This window comes from Palaemon carinicauda, chromosome 39 (genome assembly GCF_036898095.1).
Source record: "Palaemon carinicauda isolate YSFRI2023 chromosome 39, ASM3689809v2, whole genome shotgun sequence".
NCBI lineage: Eukaryota > Metazoa > Arthropoda > Malacostraca > Decapoda > Palaemonidae > Palaemon > Palaemon carinicauda.
Window position 1 is genome coordinate 4,941,455 of NC_090763.1, and position 21,879 is coordinate 4,963,333.

The following is a 21,879-nucleotide window of genomic DNA, read 5'->3' on the forward strand; positions in this document are numbered from 1 at the left end:
ACCTTCACCAGAGCAGAGACATTACGTATTACATTTACCAGAGCAGAGACATTATGTATTACCTTCACCAGAGCAGAGACTTTACATATTACATTCACCAGAGCAGAGACTTTACGTGTTACCCTCACCAGAGCAGAAACATTACGTATTACCTTCACCAGAGCAGAAACATTACGTATTGCCTTCACCAGAGCAGAAACATTACGTATTACCTTCACCAGAGCAGAAACATTACGTATTACCTTCACCAGAGCAGAGACTTTACGTATTACCTTCATCAGAGCAGAGCCTTCACATATTACCTTCACCAGAGCAGAGACTTTACATATTACCTTCACCAGAGCAGAGCCTTCACATATTACCTTCACCAGAGCAGAAACATTACGTATTACCTTCACCAGAGCAGAGACTTTACGTATTACCTTCACCAGAGCAGAGACATTATGTAAATTTATTACCTTCACCAGAGCAGAGACATTACGTATTACCTTCACCAGAGCAGAGACATTACATATTACCTTCACCAGAGCAGAGACTTTACATATTACCTTCACCAGAGCAGAGACTTTACGTGTTACCTTCACCAGAGCAGAGACTTTATGTATTGTCTTCACCAGAGCAGAGACATTACGTTTTCCTTCACCAGAGTAGAGACTTTACGTTTTACCTTCAGCAGAGTAGAGACTTTACGTTTACCTTCACCTTTACGAGAGCAGAGCCTTTACATATTACCTTCACCACAGCAGAGACTTTACGTTTTACCTTCACCAGAGCAGAGAATTTATGTATTGTCTTCACCAGAGCAGAGACATTACGTTTTACCTTCACCAGAGCAGAGACATTACGTATTACCATCACCAGAGCAGAGACTTTACGTATTACCTTCACCAGAGCAGAGACATTACGTATTACCTCCACCAGAGCAGACACTTTGTGTATTACCTTCACCAGAGTAGAGACATTACATATTACCTTCACCAGAGCAGAGACATTACGTATTACGTCCACCCGAGCAGAGATATTACGTATTACCTTCACCAGAGCAGAGACTTTACGTTTTACCTTCACCAGAGCAGAGACATTACGTATTACCATCACCAGAGCAGAGACTTTACGTATTACCTTCACCAGAGCAGAGACATTACGTATTACCTCCACCAGAGCAGACACTTTGTGTATTACCTTCACCAGAGTAGAGACATTACATATTACCTTCACCAGAGCAGAGACATTACGTATTACGTCCACCAGAGCAGAGATATTACGTATTACCTTCACCAGAACAGAGACTTTATGTATTACCTTCACCAGAGCAGAGACATTACATTTTACCTTCATCAGAGCAGAGAATTTATGTATTGTCTTCACCAGAGCAGAGACATTACATTTTACCTTCACTGGAGTAGAGACTTTACGTATTGCCTTCACCATGGCAGAGCCTTTACATATTACCTTCACCTGATCAGAGACATTATATATTACCTTCACCAGAGCAGAGACTTTACGTATTACCTTCACCTGAGCAGAAACATTACGTATTACCTTCACCAGAGCAGAGACATCACGTTTTACCTTCACCAGAGCAGAGACTTTACGTACTACCTTCACCAGAGCAGAGACATTATGTATTACCTTCACCAGAGCAGAGACATTACTTATACCTTCACCAGAGCAGAGACTTTACATATTACCTTCATCAGAGCAGAGACTTTTTCTATTGTCTTCACCAGAGCAGAGACATTACATATTACCTTCATCAGAGTAGAGACTTTACGTTTTACCTTCAGCAGAGTAGAGACTTTACGTAATACCTTCACCAGAGCAGAGCCTTCACATATTACCTTCACCAGAGCAGAGACTTTACGTATTACCTTCACCAGAGCAGAGACATTACGTATTACCTTCATCATAGCAGAAACATTACATATTACCTTCAGTAGAGTAGAGACTTTACGTATTACCTTCACCAGAGCAGAGACATTACGTATTACCTTCATCAGAGCAGAAACATTACATATTACCTTCAGTAGAGTAGAGACTTTACCTATTACCTTCACCAGAGCAGAGACAATACGTATTACCTCCACCAGAACAGAGACTTTGCGTATTACCTTCAACAGAGCAGATACATTGCGTATTACCTTCACCAGAGCAGAGACATTACGTATTACTTCCACCAGAGCAGAGACATTACTTATTACCTTCACCAGAACAGAGATATTACGTATTACGTCCACCAGAGCAGAGATATTACGTATTACCTTCACCAGAACAGAGACATTACGTATTATCTCGCAGAACATATATATTACGTTTTACCTTCACCTGAGCAGAGACATTACATATTCTTTTTGAAGAAAGCTCTTGGCTCATGCGGAGACAATGCTTATAGCAAGTGTCCTCCTCCAAATGCTGCGACACTTGAAGTATATTTTAACAGGTACAGCCAATATCAGGAGCTTATTGGTAATGATGTCTGACGTTGAGTTAGCGATGTCAAAGGTGTGACGTCATGGAGGAAATTATGCTAATTCTGGTGATTTATATTTGATACAAAAAAAGAAAAAATGAAAAAAACAACAACAACATTGGATACTTATTCGTCATTGGTTGGGATATACAAAATATGAATACTACAAGTTATAGGTGACGATAAAAATTTGGTGTACAATTTATTTGATTTGATTCAACACCCACTGGGAATATAAATATCTCCTGTGCTGTACTATGCTTGCAGTATTTTTAGATTTAATTCCTTTAAGCTATTTAACCTTTATAAGGACATCTTCGCTATTATGATTAAAAATTGAATACTCTTTGATACTATATACATAACAAACTATTTCGGCCTCAATGACCTTCGATGCTAGGATGCCAAAAAGCTCAAAATCAAACAATCAATTGATCATTAGCTCAATTTTTTCCTCAGGCTTGAATTGTTCTGGGACGTATGTTTTGATGTTTAAAGAGATCTGGTAATATATCCGATTATGTCATATTATTACTAGCTAAGCTATAGCCCTAGTTGGAAAAGCAAGATGCTATAAGCCCTAGTGCTCTAGCAGGAAAAAAAGCCCAGTGAGGAAAGGAAATAAGAAAATAAATGAATGCTATATGCTATTCATTTATACACAAAAGTTGTGATGTAAGACCCCATTATCTTCATTCTTAGTATAACTTTTACAAACATGACTGAAACAATTCATTTATTTAAATTAAAGAAAAAACATCTTTTAAATATTAGACAAATATGAATATCTCATTTTTTTTAATTTAGAGACATCAACAAATTTCCTTCATTATTTCTTATTTCAATATTCTTTCTCATTATTTGCTTTTTAATATACAGATAAATGTTTTCTTTTTGTTAGGCGCCAATGACCTCCGATGTCAGGATGTCAGAGAATTCTAAATCAATCAATCAGTCTTATATTATTATGGTTGTCTAATATCAACTGAAAAGAATCAGTAAATGAAAATACATTATTAACCAACCAAATCTCTCTCTCTCTCTCTCTCTCTCTCTCTCTCTCTCTCTCTCTCTCTCTCTCTCTCTGTATGATCAATAAACACATCTTAAAATCAGTATATAACCTTCTATTCCAACAATGATTTATGTTTTTTCATAGGCTCTACAGATTACTACTTATATGGCTGTTGAAGTCACGTTACGATGTGTTATCGTGAATTCAATACAAACACACACACACACACACACACACACACACACACACATATATATATATATATAAATATATATATATATATATATATATATATATATATATATATCATCATCTCCTCCTACGACTATTGATAAAAAGGGTCTCAGTTAGATTTCGCCAGTCGTCACTATCTTGAGCTTTTAATTCAATACTTATCCATTCATCATCTACTACTTCGTGCTTCATATTTCATAGTCCTCAGCCATGTAGACATGGGTCTTCCAACTCTTCTAGTCCCCTGTGAAGCCCAGCTAAACGTTTAGTGAACTAATCTCTCTTGGGGAGTGCGAAGAGCATAGCCAAACTATCTCAATCTACCCCTCATCATGATCTCACTAACATATGGCACTCGAGTAATCTCTGTTATAGATTCATTTCTAATCCTGTCCTGCCATTTAACTCCCAATATCCTTCTGAGGGCTTTGTTCTAAAATCTACTAAATCTATTGGTGATTGTTTTATTGTCATACCATGACTCACGTCCATACAGTAACACCAATCTCACTAAATTGATATATAGTTTGATTTTCATATGTAATTTCAGGCGATTTGGCTTCCAAATTTTACTTAACCTAGCAATTGGCTTATTTGCTTTATTTCGTTCTTTCACTCAACTCTAATTCTAAGGCCACTGTATCGGAGATCATAGTTCCTAAATACTGAAAGGATTTTACCTCATTAACCTTTTCTCCTTCCAATGCTATTTCATCTTCCATTGCATACTCCGTCCTCATCATCTCTGTCTTTCTTCTATTGGTCTTCCTCCAAACCTCTTGTGATATATCATGCATTCTCTAAGCAAGCATTGCAAATCCTGTGGTGTTCTGCTAACAATGACAGCATCATTAATATACTCTAGTTCTGCGAAATTCCTATCACCAATCCGGTACAATCCTTCTCCACCATCTGTGACTGTTTTATGCATTACAAATTCCATGATGAGGATAAACAACATAGGTGACAACACATTCCCTTAGAGTACTCTGCTGTTCACTGGAAATTCATTTGATAAGACTCCATTAACATTAACTTTGCATTTGCTATGCTTATGAACAGACTTAATCAAAATTAAATATTTATGAGGAATTCCTTAATAATTCCATAATATATATATATATATATATATATATATATATATATATATATATATCATATATGTATATATATATGTATATACATACATATGTATATATATATGTATATATATGTATATATATACATATATATATATATATATATATATATATATATATATATATATATATCTAAATGGGGAAATAAGTCATCATTCATTTTGAAGTAAAATGTTTATTTTAATAAGCTAATACCCAATAAATATAATGGCTGTATTGTTGATAATCATGAAAGTAAAAAAAAAAAAGGCTGAAATGTCTAAGGAGTAGTGTATAGGTCACTAGGGAGAGATGAGCCACCCCCGGAGATTTCAAAACCTCCAGAAGTGCTGCCTCCAATAATAAAGCCTCCGGAACCTCCAGAAAAACTGTCGCCACTAATTGAACCTCCGTGATGACCACTGATGAAACTATCATCACTTACACCACTGCTGAAACCTCCAGAGATACCGCCAGAAAATCCACCTCCAGTAGCACCTCCTGATCCACCACCAATGACTTGGCCAACTCCTTGATGGACGGCGCTGTTGAGAGCTGTCTGAAGATCAACACCACCTGGAAGGGTTGGGTTTTGACCATCTCCATAGTTGACGAAGAAGACTTCAGGCTGGGTCTTGGGTGGTGCTGGAACGTTGATGACCTTCTGACCACCTGCTGTAGTTCCCTTGTTGAGGACATAAACAATATTCTTCTGCTGTGGTGGAGGAACTACAATAGGATCTTGTCCAGGATCATTTTCTGGAAGACGCACAAAGACTATGTTGTGTTCGACTTTTGGTGCTGGAATTTCGGGACGAGGGCCACTTTGTTGAGGTTGGGCAGGGACATTGTAGACGTAGACATTACGCTCAACTTGAGGAGTTACACATCCTCCTCCATGGGAGACCTGTCCATCACCACAGGAGACAGAGCCATGTCCAGAGAAGGATCCACCACTGCCAAAACCGGAGGATGTAAAACCTCCTCCAGTGCCGAAGCCAGAAGATACTGAACCTCCTCCAGTGCCGAAGCCAGAAGATACTGAACCTCCTCCAGAGATGAAGCTAGAAGATGCTGACCCTCCATCACCGCCAAATCCGGACGATACGAAACCTCCTCCAGAGCCACCTCTAGAGATGAAGGATCCTTCATGAGTTCCTACACTAGAGGAGCCAAAGGACCCTCCTGATACACCACCAGAAGATCCATGATGACCAGGCAAACTATAGCCTTGTAGTAAGGCAGCTTCTGCTGTTACCAGCACACACACGAAAATCTAAAAATGAAGACAGATGTGATTAATATAATAATTTATTTCTTGGATAGATATGTTGCCGAAAAGAAAATTCTTCCGTTTTTTAATGAGAGTAGCAGATGATACTTCATTAAATATTCATCTATCAACTGAGTTTTGATATCTAAAAGTTTTTGACGAGTTTTTCTTCGGTGAGAGTAGAATCTTCCAACATATTTTTTTCTTATCTGGTTTAAGTAGTATTGTATTCCATGAAGTCAGAGGCTTAGAGTGAGAAGATTTTGAAGAGAGTTATACTCACCAAAGCTGCTTGTTTCATGGTCGAGAAGACTCGAGTTGAGACAATGATCCAAGTTCTACCTATGATGGGTATATATATACAGGGATCTCCCACACATCTCCTCTCACTTCTACCTGATGTCCTTCGTTCTTTCAAACTCCTCCTACTACTCGCCCCCCCCTACTCCTATTCTTTTCTTCCTCGTCTTAGTCCTTCCCTCAAATATTTGCCTCTTCTTCTTTCTAATTTCCTAGACATTTTCATCTAAGATAATTGTTTAAGCGATAAAAAACCCTTACATTTCCAATATGGTTACATTTTTGTGTTTCTGCAATACGCTATGATTAATTGTCTAGAAATATCATAGCAGTCAGTAATTATGAAATCAAATATTTCCTATGCAACATCAACTAAAATCTTAAAAGAAAATAATAGAGACCAACTGATTAGTAGAATTAATCAAAGATCTGAATTTATCTTTCATAGTTAAAGTTGTCGAAATTTATTAATCTATTGGAATGTGAAATTATACACCTTTGATGGACTTTAATTTTCCGTTCGTTGTATGATTTCATATTTCAAGAAATGATGAATTCTGACAACTTTAACTACGAAAGATAAGTTCATATCTTTAATTCATTCTACTAATTAATTAGTCTCTCTTATTTCCTTATAATATTTTAGCTGATGTTACATAGGAAATATTTGATTTCATAATTACTGATTGCTATGATATTTCTAAGCAACTATTTATAACGCATTGCAGAAAAAAAAAAATGTAACCAAACTGGAAGTGATCCGGAACACGTGTCGACACCAAAGAATAAATGGAAAAAAGTAAATGTACTTCTGCTGTTATCCTGAAAACTATCTGCCGGACATTGTTCGAAGATTTTTGGACACCACTAAGGCATTGTCTATTCATTATAAACGTAGAGTAACATGCTCAAGTACCGTACTGACACACATATATATGTATGTGCATATATATATATATATATATATATATATATATATATATATATGTATATATATATATATATATATATATATATATATATATATATATATATGTACATATATATCCATATCTATATGCGAAAATATATATAAAAATACATACAAACACATATATTTACTTACACATAGATACACGCACGCATATATATGTATGTATATATATATGTATACAGTATATATATATATATATATATATATATATATATATATCAAACATATATATATATATATACTGTATATATATATATATATATATATATATATATATATATATATATAGATAAACATACACACACATGCACACACATAAATATGCATATACACACATATATATATATTCATATATATACATATATATATATATATATACTGTGCATATATATATATATATATTTATATATATATATATATACATATATATATATATACAGTATATATATATATATATATATATATATATATATATATATATATATATATGCGTAAAACTCACTAGGAAATGTGATGCTCAGAGACAAAAGTACCACAGAGAAAATTAAAATGTAATAGCAAATCTTGCCTAGTTTCGAGAGGTAAGACGATACCAGTCAGTATTCACTCTTATGTTTTAATTTTCCCTGTGGTTGCTTTGTATATTTATATTTATATACATTATATGAATACATAATGTATATATTTCACACGCACACTTACATATAGATTAATCCATATTAATGGCTATGTCCAAAGAAATATTTTTGAATCCTTCTTAATTGCCTGTATTCAAGGTCACAATTTAAACCTAAGACCTTTAGCCCTGTATATCTTTTGTTGTTAAACATGAATTATTCAGAATCATCAAGAAATTGAGAGCTGTATAAATGCGATATCATGGAAAGGAGATTTGTTAAAATGCATTATACTTATTCTAGAAACTAGTATTCTTTCGATAATCTTATTAACTTTTTTATTTTTTAAGAAACTAGGAAAAGATTCATCTAACTCTCTTCCATAAGACGGAACACTCAGGTACTATCTTGCAACTCCAAGTGTAGCCAGATTAGGATTGCTCTATTTTCGACTCAGTGGTAACCGATTCTTCTTTCGATCAATTTCCTTCCTTATTTTATTTTTGCTTGTCAACGGTTCTGATCTCATCCATTCTTATCTTAGTCCTTTTTCTTACTGTATTTTTGCATATTTTGGGTTTACTAAATCGGAAAATGTCAACGCCTTTTGAAGGCTTTTATCAAAGGTTTTGTTCCAGATTTGATGGGAAAACGGATAACATTATTAAAAACAAACACTTTCAATATTCTTTTTGAACTAATGAGGGGCGACGTCCCCCAAACACTTAGCGGCTATGAGGAAAATCCTGCTGATAACATGTCGGGTCCTTTCTCTTAAGCCTGCAAGGATGGATCTTCAGTGAGCACCGGATGACGCGTTTGCCAATGAACAGTTCTTTATATATTTTATTTCTTTTCATTTTGTGCTTTATTTTATAGTTTTTAGGTACTATTTATAATGACATTTCATTTTATACCTTGGGTTATTTGATTATTTAGTCGTAAATGATAAACATTATCTCAATAATAATAATAATAATAATAATAATAATGATGATGATGATGATGATGATGATAATGATGGTGATGATGATGATGATGATGAGAAAAATAAAAATAATAGTAATAATAATGATAATGATAATAATAATAATAATAATAGTAATAATAATAATAATAATAATAATGATAATAATAATAATAATAATAATAATAATAATAATAATAATAATAATAATAATAATTTTAAATGAACATAATTTTTGAATAGATTAATCGCTACTCCGGTTCAATTGTCAATTCCATTGTCTGTTTAATCTTGTTATATGTTACTTTTGAATATTATGTTTCAACATGATGAAGAAAACTCCGAAAGAGGAGAAATGTGATAAAACAACTCTATACTTTTACCGATTACAGAAAATATTGTCTTCAAACAGACAGTTTGACAAGAATACTTTTATCTATTTCTCATATCCGTAGATTTGCGTTTAGACTACTATACCGTCTCGATGTGAGAGAGAGAGAGAGAGAGAGAGAGAGAGAGAGAGAGAGAGAGAGAGAGAGAGAGAGAGAGAGAGAGAGAGAGAGAGAGAGAGAGCTTAATGAATGAAATTGATCTAGCCATAGGCTCTGCTAGATTATGAAAAATCAAACCTTAAGATTGAAAAGCCAAATAAAAAGTATCTCCCATGGGAGGAATCTTTTTTGGCAAATGATAAAGAAAGATGAAGAGTTTATCAAGAGAAATTAGTAAAAAAGGAAATACATACTGTTTAAGGTAAAAGAGATTTTATCATGAATAGATAGAGTAATATATACTTCACGAATGCTATTCATTTTCCATCAAAATATCTATGTAAGGAAGGAGATTTGGTTTTCCCATCAAATCCCGAACAAAAGTTTTCATAAAAGCCATCAATGGGCGTTGAAATTTTCAGTCAGTAAACCAAAGTTATGAAACAAAACAGTAAGAAGGAGGATCTGTTAATAAATAATGAGCTCAGAAACCCTTGGCATGGATGAATGAATCAAAAGAGGAAATTGATCGAAAGAGGAATGAAATACCTTTGAGCCGAAAATAGAACAATCCTAATCTGGCAACACTTCGAGATTCTAGGTAAGACCTGAATGTTGAGTCGTATGGAAGAGGGTTAGATGAATCTTCTTCTGGAATTTCATTCTTATATGCGCGCTGGAAATCTATAAAATGGAGGATTGGATATCAGAGTTGGAAAAGAATGGAAATCTAAGATGCCTAAACGGTCACTCGCCTGGGAATTATCCGAAAAGACGTGACGATTGATTGTTATTATGACTTGACATCTTATAACAGTTATCTGTTATGTCAGTTTGGAACAGGAAATAAGTTTTTTCTAGCCTAGCTACTCATCTGTAAGTAAGTCACTGGTATCACCTTTAAAGTAAATAAGTGTTATTTTTCAGAATTAACAACATGTAGAAAACCATAAATAAAAAAGAAATCATAAAAAACCATAAACAACCACAAATAAATGTAGGCCTATATGTCATCCCAGAGCAGAAAAATAATGAAAGAATATTCCTTATGTAAAGATGTAATTACATTTTCCCTCCCAGATACAAAAAATTATAAGAAAAAGTGAAGAGGAAATTTTTTAAAAGAGAAAGGGTAAAGGAAGGAAGGGAAGAGTTGGGGGTAGTGGGAGAGGAGGACACCGTGTGGAAGTGAGAGGAGGGGTTTAGAAGATTCTCGGTATATATATCCACCAGAAGTGGAACTTGTATCATATTCTCAGCTCGAGTCTTCTTCTCAACCATGAAACAAGCAGCGTTGGTAAGTATAAGTCTTTGCAAAGTCTGCTCACTCTTAAGTCTCTGACCTCATGGGGACGCAATACTAGTTTAACCAGATGAATAACTTCTGTTCTAATATTTCAAGTAGATTCTAAGGTACCTTTCATAAAAAAAAAAACTTAAAAATTTGTTCATTAATTTTGCATGCGAAAACTAGTTTGACATAAGAATTTTGAACTTTAGGAATTGACAAGCGCTGTGAAGTGAACAAATATATTAAGAATATACCAAAAGGGACATATAAGACGCATTTCGAAAGTAATTGTTGATAGACTTCATATCAAAACTAGAGAGACATATATAGCGTTTATTTATGCATTACTTACTTCATATGAGTTTATTTCATACGAAACATTCAACATAAAATTATCTGTCAATATTATCAAATTCCAAACTTACTGACCAATGATATCCAATTTATTATGAAATTTCATTCCTTGAATACATATAGAAAATATCATTGCTTTATTCCTTTTAAAATAAAAGCATAAGGTTTTAAAACAAGTTTCATTAAATACAATTCGGCAAAGGTCATAATTCCACAGAAGTGGAAAAATAATGCAAACCTCATTATAAAGATAATCATACCAGTTTTCTTCCTTCTGGTATTTTGCTCTTTTTCAGAAACATGCCTTATATTATCTATAGAATAATGCATTAGTATCTGCGATTAATATGGTTAACGCCTCTCTTTTCCTCTTTCTCGTAAGGCTACTTCCTTAAAGGACGAGCTTGCCAAAATACCACAGATATATTAAGAAAACATTGACTTCTTTTAGAGGATGAGAAAATTAATGCGGTCAAAGCAGTGGCGAAATAAAAGAACATAATTCATGTTTACCATCCTCTTATTTCAGACATTCCATTTGATTGTCATTTGTCTAAGAAAAGGTTAAATCCATTTTTGAAATTACTATCAGTAATCTTTTAAGCATTATATTAATTCTCTCATTTGCAAAACATCAAAATTGAAGTTGCATTTGCCTATTAATCCTCTACATTCAGGTACCTAAATAGAATTAACTTGTTTCAAAATATCATAGTAAATGAACAAATATCTTGACTTCATCAAGTGGACAGAAATAGCCTATATAAAAAATTAAATACCAAATTGAAATAGAGGAGTTTGATAATTCGTATGTCTCTTCCTTTTCAGTTTTTCGTGTGTGTGCTGGTGACAGCAAAAGCATCCACACAACGAGGCTATAGTTATCCTAGCCCTCATGGATCCTCTAGTGGTGGAACAGGAGGGTCCTTTGGCTCCTCTGGTGTAGGAACTCAAAGGGGATCCTTCGTCTCTGGAGGAAGTTTAGTATCGTCCGGAGTTGGCGGTGCCGGAGGTTCAATATCTTCTGGCTTCGCCTCTGGAAGAGGTTCAGTGTCTTCTGGCTTCGGCACTGGGGGAACTTTTACTTCCTCTGGCTTTGGGAGTGGTGGATCCTTCTCTGGACAGGGATCCGTCTCCTGTGGTGATGGACAGGTCTCCCATGGAGGAAGATGCGTAATTCCTCAAGTACAGCGTAACGTCTACGTCTACAATGCTCCTGCCCTGCCTCAACAAACTGGTCCTCGTCCTAATATTCCAGCACCAAAAGTTGAACATAACGTAGTCTTTGTGCGTCTTCCAGAAAATGCTGCTGGACAAGACCCTATTGTAGTTCCTCCACCACAGCAGAAAAATATCGTTTATGTCCTCAGCAAGGGAACAACAATAGGAGGTCAGAAAGTCATCAACGTTCCAGCACCACCCAAGACCCAGCCGGAAGTCTTCTTCGTCAACTATGGAGATGGTCAAAACCCAACTCTTCCAGGAGGAGTTGATCTTCAGACAGCTCTCAGAAGCGCCGTCCATCAAGGAGTTGGCCAGGTCATTGGTGGTGGATCAGGAGGTGTTACTGGAAGTGGATTTTCTGGAGGTGTCTCTGGAGGTTTCAATGGTGGTGCCAGCAGTGGTGTCAGTGGGGGTAGTTTTGTCGGTGGTCATCACGGAGGTTCAGGAGGTTCAATTAGTGGCGGCAGCTTTTCTGGAGGTTTTGTGGGCCCTGTCAACAGAGGTAGTACTTCCGGAAGTTTTGGAGGTTCAGTCAGTGGAGGAAGCATTTCTGGAGGTTCTCAAATCTCCGGGGGTGGATCTTCTGTCCCTAGTGGTCTATACTCTACTCCTTAAATATGTTACTCCTTTTTTTATGTTGTTTTCATGGTTACCAACAATGCAGCCTATCTATTTGTTGTGTGTTAGACTATCAAAATAAATATTTGTTTCAAATAGAATGATTTATTTCCCTGAAATATTTATATTCTTAAAATGTTCTCTAGATTCTATTCAAGTTCATCCTTATAACAGCTACATAATCTTAGTAATCGATATAACAAATCATAATACTCAAGATGTTTACAGATGTATCTTAATCACTAGTATAAGCGATCCGTCAAAGATGACGGACACGAGCACACACACAATTTCAACCCTTCCCACTCCGTCCCCCTTTCCTAACTACCTCTCTGGGTACCACATCTCACCTGAGTATAACTGCTTCTACCCCAGAACGAGGGACAGAGAGGGAGACAGAGTAGTCATACGCATAAGCATGGTAAGAAACAAATGTTTATATATATATATATATATATATATATATATGTGTGTGTGTATATATATATATATATATATATATATATATATATATATATATATATATATACATATACATATGTGTATATATTGCATTTCTGAACAGATAATCAGAAAGCTTTCACTTGATACCTATCATGTTTTTATAGGTGACTTCAACACATTATAGGTAGTAATCTTTTTAGGTCCTTGAGGAATATTATTTTGAATAATCCATGAAATTTTCTATACTGATTTTCAAACGTTTCATTGAGACTTTTATTGATCGACTGCTCTAGAATTCTTACAGAGGAACATGGAACCATTATTTAATTATCCGAGAGAGAGAACCTTATTGCCAAATTGCCTTATTCTATGTTTGGGTTCCCCCAGGTCCCTCAGTGTGAGGCACCTTGTATATCCACCTGATATGCATCTTCCAGTGTATTTTGCATTTGGTCTGGGATGCATCTTAAGTGTTTATCGAGCTTATTCATAAACACATCTACGCTCACTCCTAATATGTTTCTTAGATGAGCTGGCAGCGCATTAAATAGTCGGTGCATTATCGATGCTGGTGCGTAATGGATTAATGTCCTGTGTGCCTTCCTTAGTTTTCCTGGTATAGTTTTGGGCACTATTAATCTACCTCGGCTTGCTCTTTCTGATATTTTTTAGCGCCATGATGTTTTCAGTAATTCCTTCGATTTGTTTCCATGCTTGTATTATCATGTAGCGTTCTCTTCTCCTTTCTAGACTGTATAATTTTGAAAATTGCAGCCTTTCCCAGTAGTCAAGGTCCTTAACTTCTTCTATTCTAGCAGTAAAGGACCTTTGTACACTCTCTATTTGTGCAATATGCTTTTGGTAGTGTGGGTACCATATCACATTACAGTACTCGAAATTGTCTGAATAGCATTCCCAATTTTGCTCTACATTTAGCCAACAGTGTTGCTATTTGGTCGTTGCATAACATATTCCTGTTTAACATTACACCAAGGTCTTTAATTGCTTCCTTGTTTGTGATTGTCCCGTTATTAGGTCCCCTGTATGCATATACCATTCTTTCTCTGTTTCCATAATTTATTGATTCAAACTTATCAGAGTTAAATACCATCCTATTTATGTCTGCCCATTCATATATTTTGTCTAGATCTCTTTGTAATGAGTTCCTATCTTCATCACAAGTAATTTCTCTACTTATTCTTGTGTCATCAGCGAAACTTCTCACTACAGAGTCTTTAACATTACAGTCTATGGCTGAGATCATAATAACAAACAGCAGTGCAGCTAATACCGTACCTTGTGGCACGCCAGATATTACCTGAGCTTTATCTGATTTCTTGTCATTTGCAACCACTATCTGTTTTCTGTTTTGTAGAAATTCTTTTATCCATTTTCCTATCTTTCCCACAATATTATGCTTTCTCATTTTTTTCTCTAATATATTATGGTCTACCTTGTCAAAGGCTTTTACGAAATCTAGACATACCACATCTGTGTCTTTTTCATTTATCATATTTTTATATATGTTTTCATAGTGTGCTATCAGTTGGGTTTGTGTACTTTTTTCGGGTACAAAACCGTGTTGACCTACATTAAACAAATTATTTTTAACCAAATAATTCATTATTTTCTTTTTTATTACCCTTTCATACACTTTCATAATATGTGATGTTAGACTAACTGGTCTATAACTGATTGCCTCTAGTCTTGATCCACTTTTGAAAATAGGGGTTATATATGCTAATTTATGTTTAACATATATCTCGCTCATATCTACACTTTTTCTTAGCAGTATTGCAAGCGGCTTCACGATAGTGTGTGCAGATTTTTTTTAACAAAATTGCTGGAACTCCATCTGGCCCGGCCGCTGATCCATTTCTAATTTTGCTTATAGCCTGCACAATATCTGCTTCATTAATATCTATATCTGTTAGATATTCACTATTTTCTTCTCTCATTTCTTTTTCATTATTCACATTCGCAATTCTTGGCATTAATTCACTCTTATATTTTTCTGCTAATAGGTTGCATATTTCTTTGTTAACCGTCTTTTAATTCTTAGAGGGCCTATTTCTAATCTCCCTTTATTCATCTTTTTTGCATAGGAGTAAAGTACTTTGGGGTTTTTCTTGATATTTTGAATTGTCCTTTCTTCTAAGTCCCTTTTTTCCTTTTCTTTCGATCGCATAATCTTTTTTTTTGCAGTTTCTATCTTACTTTTTTATTTCCATCATTTCCCATACAATTATTTTCTTTTGCAAGATTTTTCTTCCACTTTCTAATTTTCTGAAATAAGATCCTCCTGTCTCTTGGTATGCATGTCTGATGTTTATTTTTTTTTCGGTACATATTTTTCAACAATTTTCTCTAGTATTTTGTATAATATATCCGTATTTACCTGCATATTATCACTTACTAATACATTTTTCCAATCTTTGTTCAATTCTTCATTTATTTCTGACCATTTTCTATTCTTACCATAGAAATTATATTTTCCATATCGTTCCCATCGTTTTGTTTATTGTTTTTCTCTGCGTTCACTTGCTTTGGAATGGACTATTAATTCTATGACATCATCATCTCCTCCTACGACTATTGACAAAAAGGGTCTCAGTTAGATTTCGCCAGTCGTCACTATCTTGAGCTTTTAATTCAATACTTATCCATTCATCATCTACTACTTCGTGCTTCATATTTCATAGTCCTCAGCCATGTAGACATGGGTCTTCCAACTCTTCTAGTCCCCTGTGAAGCCCAGCTAAACGTTTAGTGAACTAATCTCTCTTGGGGAGTGCGAAGAGCATAGCCAAACTATCTCAATCTACCCCTCATCATGATCTCACTAACATATGGCACTCGAGTAATCTCTGTTATAGATTCATTTCTAATCCTGTCCTGCCATTTAACTCCCAATATCCTTCTGAGGGCTTTGTTCTAAAATCTACTAAATCTATTGGTGATTGTTTTATTGTCATACCATGACTCACGTCCATACAGTAACACCAATCTCACTAAATTAATATATAGTTTGATTTTCATATGTAATTTCAGGCGATTTGGCTTCCAAATTTTACTTAACCTAGCAATTGGCTTATTTGCTTTATTTCGTTCTTTCACTCAACTCTAATTCTAAGGCCACTGTATCGGAGATCATAGTTCCTAAATACTGAAAGGATTTTACCTCATTAACCTTTTCTCCTTCCAATGCTATTTCATCTTCCATTGCATACTCCGTCCTCATCATCTCTGTCTTTCTTCTATTGGTCTTCCTCCAAACCTCTTGTGATATATCATGCATTCTCTAAGCAAGCATTGCAAATCCTGTGGTGTTCTGCTAACAATGACAGCATCATTAATATACTCTAGTTCTGCGAAATTCCTATCACCAATCCGGTACAATCCTTCTCCACCATCTGTGACTGTTTTATGCATTACAAATTCCATGATGAGGATAAACAACATAGGTGACAACACATTCCCTTAGAGTACTCTGCTGTTCACTGGAAATTCATTTGATAAGACTCCATTAACATTAACTTTGCATTTGCTATGCTTATGAACAGACTTAATCAAAATTAAATATTTATGAGGAATTCCTTAATAATTCCATAATATATATATATATATATATATATATATATATATATATATATATACATATATGTATATATATATGTATATACATACATATGTATATATATATGTATATATATGTATATATATACATATATATATATATATATATATATATATATATATATATATATTATATATATTATATATCTAAATGGGGAAATAAGTCATCATTCATTTTGAAGTAAAATGTTTATTTTAATAAGCTAATACCCAATAAATATAATGGCTGTATTGTTGATAATCATAAAAGTAAAAAAAAAAAAAGGCTGAAATGTCTAAGGAGTAGTGTATAGGTCACTAGGGAGAGATGAGCCACCCCCGGAGATTTCAAAACCTCCAGAAGTGCTGCCTCCAATAATAAAGCCTCCGGAACCTCCAGAAAAACTGCCGCCACTAATTGAACCTCTGGAACCTCCGTGATGACCACTGATGAAACTATCATCACTTACACCACTGCTGAAACCTCCAGAGATACCGCCAGAAAATCCACCTCCAGTAGCACCTCCTGATCCACCACCAATGACTTGGCCAACTCCTTGATGGACGGCGCTGTTGAGAGCTGTCTGAAGATCAACACCACCTGGAAGGGTTGGGTTTTGACCATCTCCATAGTTGACGAAGAAGACTTCAGGCTGGGTCTTGGGTGGTGCTGGAACGTTGATGACCTTCTGACCACCTGCTGTAGTTCCCTTGTTGAGGACATAAACAATATTCTTCTGCTGTGGTGGAGGAACTACAATAGGATCTTGTCCAGGATCATTTTCTGGAAGACGCACAAAGACTATGTTGTGTTCGACTTTTGGTGCTGGAATTTCGGGACGAGGGCCACTTTGTTGAGGTTGGGCAGGGACATTGTAGACGTAGACATTACGCTCAACTTGAGGAGTTACACATCCTCCTCCATGGGAGACCTGTCCATCACCACAGGAGACAGAGCCATGTCCAGAGAAGGATCCACCACTGCCAAAACCGGAGGATGTAAAACCTCCTCCAGTGCCGAAGCCAGAAGATACTGAACCTCCTCCAGAGATGAAGCTAGAAGATGCTGACCCTCCATCACCGCCAAATCCGGACGATACGAAACCTCCTCCAGAGCCACCTCTAGAGATGAAGGATCCTTCATGAGTTCCTACACTAGAGGAGCCAAAGGACCCTCCTGATACACCACCAGAAGATCCATGATGACCAGGCAAACTATAGCCTTGTAGTAAGGCAGCTTCTGCTGTTACCAGCACACACACGAAAATCTAAAAATGAAGACAGATGTGATTAATATAATAATTTATTTCTTGGATAGATATGTTGCCGAAAAGAAAATTCTTCCGTTTTTTAATGAGAGTAGCAGATGATACTTCATTAAATATTCATCTATCAACTGAGTTTTGATATCTAAAAGTTTTTGACGAGTTTTTCTTCGGTGAGAGTAGAATCTTCCAACATATTTTTTTCTTATCTGGTTTAAGTAGTATTGTATTCCATGAAGTCAGAGGCTTAGAGTGAGAAGATTTTGAAGAGAGTTATACTCACCAAAGCTGCTTGTTTCATGGTCGAGAAGACTCGAGTTGAGACAATGATCCAAGTTCTACCTATGATGGGTATATATATACAGGGATCTCCCACACATCTCCTCTCACTTCTACCTGATGTCCTTCGTTCTTTCAAACTCCTCCTACTACTCGCCCCCCCCCCTACTCCTATTCTTTTCTTCCTCGTCTTAGTCCTTCCCTCAAATATTTGCCTCTTCTTCTTTCTAATTTCCTAGATATTTTCATCTAAGATAATTGTTTAAGCGATAAAAAAACCCTTACATTTCCAATATGGTTACATTTTTGTGTTTCTGCAATACGCTATGATTAATTGTCTAGAAATATCATAGCAGTCAGTAATTATGAAATCAAATATTTCCTATGCAACATCAACTAAAATCTTAAAAGAAAATAATAGAGACCAACTGATTAGTAGAATTAATCAAAGATCTGAATTTATCTTTCATAGTTAAAGTTGTCGAAATTTATTAATCTATTGGAATGTGAAATTATACACCTTTGATGGACTTTAATTTTCCGTTCGTTGTATGATTTCATATTTCAAGAAATGATGAATTCTGACAACTTTAACTACGAAAGATAAGTTCAGATCTTTAATTCATTCTACTAATTAATTAGTCTCTCTTATTTCCTTATAATATTTTAGCTGATGTTACATAGGAAATATTTGATTTCATAATTACTGATTGCTATGATATTTCTAAGCAACTATTTATAACGCATTGCAGAAAAAAAAAATGTAACCAAACTGGAAGTGATCCGGAACACGTGTCGACACCAAAGAATAAATGGAAAAAAGTAAATGTACTTCTGCTGTTATCCTGAAAACTATCTGCCGGACATTGTTCGAAGATTTTTGGACACCACTAAGGCATTGTCTATTCATTATAAACGTAGAGTAACATGCTCAAGTACCGTACTGACACACATATATATGTATGTGCATATATATATATATATATATATATATATATATATATATATATATATATATATATATGTACATATATATCCATATCTATATGCGAAAATATATAAAAAAATACATACGAACACATATATTTACTTACACATAGATACACGCACGCATATATATGTATGTATATATATATATATACAGTATATATATATATATATATATATATATATAATTATATATATACAAACATATATATATATACTGTATATATATATATATATATATATATATATATATATATATATATATATATATAGATAAACATACACACACATGCACACACATAAATATGCATATACACACATATATATATATATTCATATATATACATATATATATATATATATATATATACTGTGCATATATATATATATATTTATATATATATATATATATATATATATATACATATATATATATACAGTATATATATATATATATATATATATATATATATATATATATATATATATATATATATATATATATATGCGTAAAACTCACTAGGAAATGTGATGCTCAGAGACAAAAATTACCACAGAGAAAATTAAAATGTAATAGCAAATCTTGCCTAGTTTCGAGAGGTAAGACGATACCAGTCAGTATTCACTCTTATGTTTTAATTTTCCCTGTGGTTGCTTTGTATATTTATATTTATATACATTATATGAATACATAATGTATATATTTCACACGCACACTTACATATAGATTAATCCATATTAATGGCTATGTCCAAAGAAATATTTTTGAATCCTTCTTAATTGCCTGTATTCAAGGTCACAATTTAAACCTAAGACCTTTAGCCCTGTATATCTTTTGTTGTTAAACATGAATTATTCAGAATCATCAAGAAATTGAGAGCTGTATAAATGCGATATCATGGAAAGGAGATTTGTTAAAATGCATTATACTTATTCTAGAAACTAGTATTCTTTCGATAATCTTATTAACTTTTTTATTTTTTAAGAAACTAGGAAAAGATTCATCTAACTCTCTTCCATAAGACGGAACACTCAGGTACTATCTTGCAACTCCAAGTGTAGCCAGATTAGGATTGCTCTATTTTCGACTCAGTGGTAACCGATTCTTCTTTCGATCAATTTCCTTCCTTATTTTATTTTTGCTTGTCAACGGTTCTGATCTCATCCATTCTTATCTTAGTCCTTTTTCTTACTGTATTTTTGCATATTTTGGGTTTACTAAATCGGAAAATGTCAACGCCTTTTGAAGGCTTTTATCAAAGGTTTTGTTCCAGATTTGATGGGAAAACGGATAACATTATTAAAAACAAACACTTTCAATATTCTTTTTGAACTAATGAGGGGCGACGTCCCCCAAACACTTAGCGGCTATGAGGAAAATCCTGCTGATAACATGTCGGGTCCTTTCTCTTAAGCCTGCAAGGATGGATCTTCAGTGAGCACCGGATGACGCGTTTGCCAATGAACAGTTCTTTATATATTTTATTTCTTTTCATTTTGTGCTTTATTTTATAGTTTTTAGGTACTATTTATAATGACATTTCATTTTATACCTTGGGTTATTTGATTATTTAGTCGTAAATGATAAACATTATCTCAATAATAATAATAATAATAATAATAATAATGATGATGATGATGATGATGATGATGATAATGATGGTGATGATGATGATGATGATGAGAAAAATAAAAATAATAGTAATAATAATGATAATGATAATAATAATAATAATAATAGTAATAATAATAATAATAATAATAATGATAATAATAATAATAATAATAATAATAATAATAATAATAATAATAATAATAATAATGAACATAATTTTTGAATAGATTAATCGCTACTCCGGTTCAATTGTCAATTCCATTGTCTGTTTAATCTTGTTATATGTTACTTTTGAATATTATGTTTCAACATGATGAAGAAAACTCCGAAAGAGGAGAAATGTGATAAAACAACTCTATACTTTTACCGATTACAGAAAATATTGTCTTCAAACAGACAGTTTGACAAGAATACTTTTATCTATTTCTCATATCCGTAGATTTGCGTTTAGACTACTATACCGTCTCGATGTGAGAGAGAGAGAGAGAGAGAGAGAGAGAGAGAGAGAGAGAGAGAGAGAGAGAGAGAGAGAGAGAGAGAGAGAGAGAGAGAGAGAGAGAGCTTAATGAATGAAATTGATCTAGCCATAGGCTCTGCTAGATTATGAAAAATCAAACCTTAAGATTGAAAAGCCAAATAAAAAGTATCTCCCATGGGAGGAATCTTTTTTGGCAAATGATAAAGAAAGATGAAGAGTTTATCAAGAGAAATTAGTAAAAAAGGAAATAC

General features: G+C 34.2%; 4 protein-coding genes across 4 annotated transcripts in view; 2 read left to right on the top strand and 2 right to left on the bottom strand.

Annotated features, from left to right (window-relative positions):
- Positions 1 to 651, top strand: part of LOC137630925 (salivary glue protein Sgs-3-like) — a 960-nt gene extending 309 nt beyond the window's left edge. Inside the window, exon 1 of the mRNA XM_068362460.1 lies at positions 1 to 651. This exon is cut by the window's left edge and continues 309 nt beyond it. Within this exon, the coding sequence (XP_068218561.1) occupies positions 1 to 651 (651 nt within the window).
- Positions 652 to 5,117: 4,466 nt separating this feature from the next.
- On the bottom strand, positions 5,118 to 6,474 carry LOC137631459 (loricrin-like). The gene is made up of 2 exons (XM_068363221.1): positions 6,394 to 6,474; positions 5,118 to 6,113 (listed from the first exon to the last, which is right to left on the bottom strand). Exons 1-2 carry the CDS (start codon positions 6,409 to 6,411, stop codon positions 5,118 to 5,120), a joined length of 1,014 nt encoding a protein of 337 aa, XP_068219322.1. The 5' UTR covers positions 6,412 to 6,474.
- Positions 6,475 to 10,737: 4,263 nt separating this feature from the next.
- On the top strand, positions 10,738 to 12,942 carry LOC137630926 (keratin, type I cytoskeletal 9-like). Its single transcript, XM_068362461.1, has 2 exons — positions 10,738 to 10,755; positions 11,932 to 12,942. Exons 1-2 carry the CDS (start codon positions 10,738 to 10,740, stop codon positions 12,940 to 12,942), a joined length of 1,029 nt encoding a protein of 342 aa, XP_068218562.1.
- A 4,358-nt stretch (positions 12,943 to 17,300) lies between these two features.
- LOC137631460 (loricrin-like) lies at positions 17,301 to 18,633 on the bottom strand. The gene is made up of 2 exons (XM_068363222.1): positions 18,553 to 18,633; positions 17,301 to 18,272 (listed from the first exon to the last, which is right to left on the bottom strand). Exons 1-2 carry the CDS (start codon positions 18,568 to 18,570, stop codon positions 17,301 to 17,303), a joined length of 990 nt encoding a protein of 329 aa, XP_068219323.1. The 5' UTR covers positions 18,571 to 18,633.
- Between the last annotated feature and the right edge of the window lie 3,246 nt (positions 18,634 to 21,879).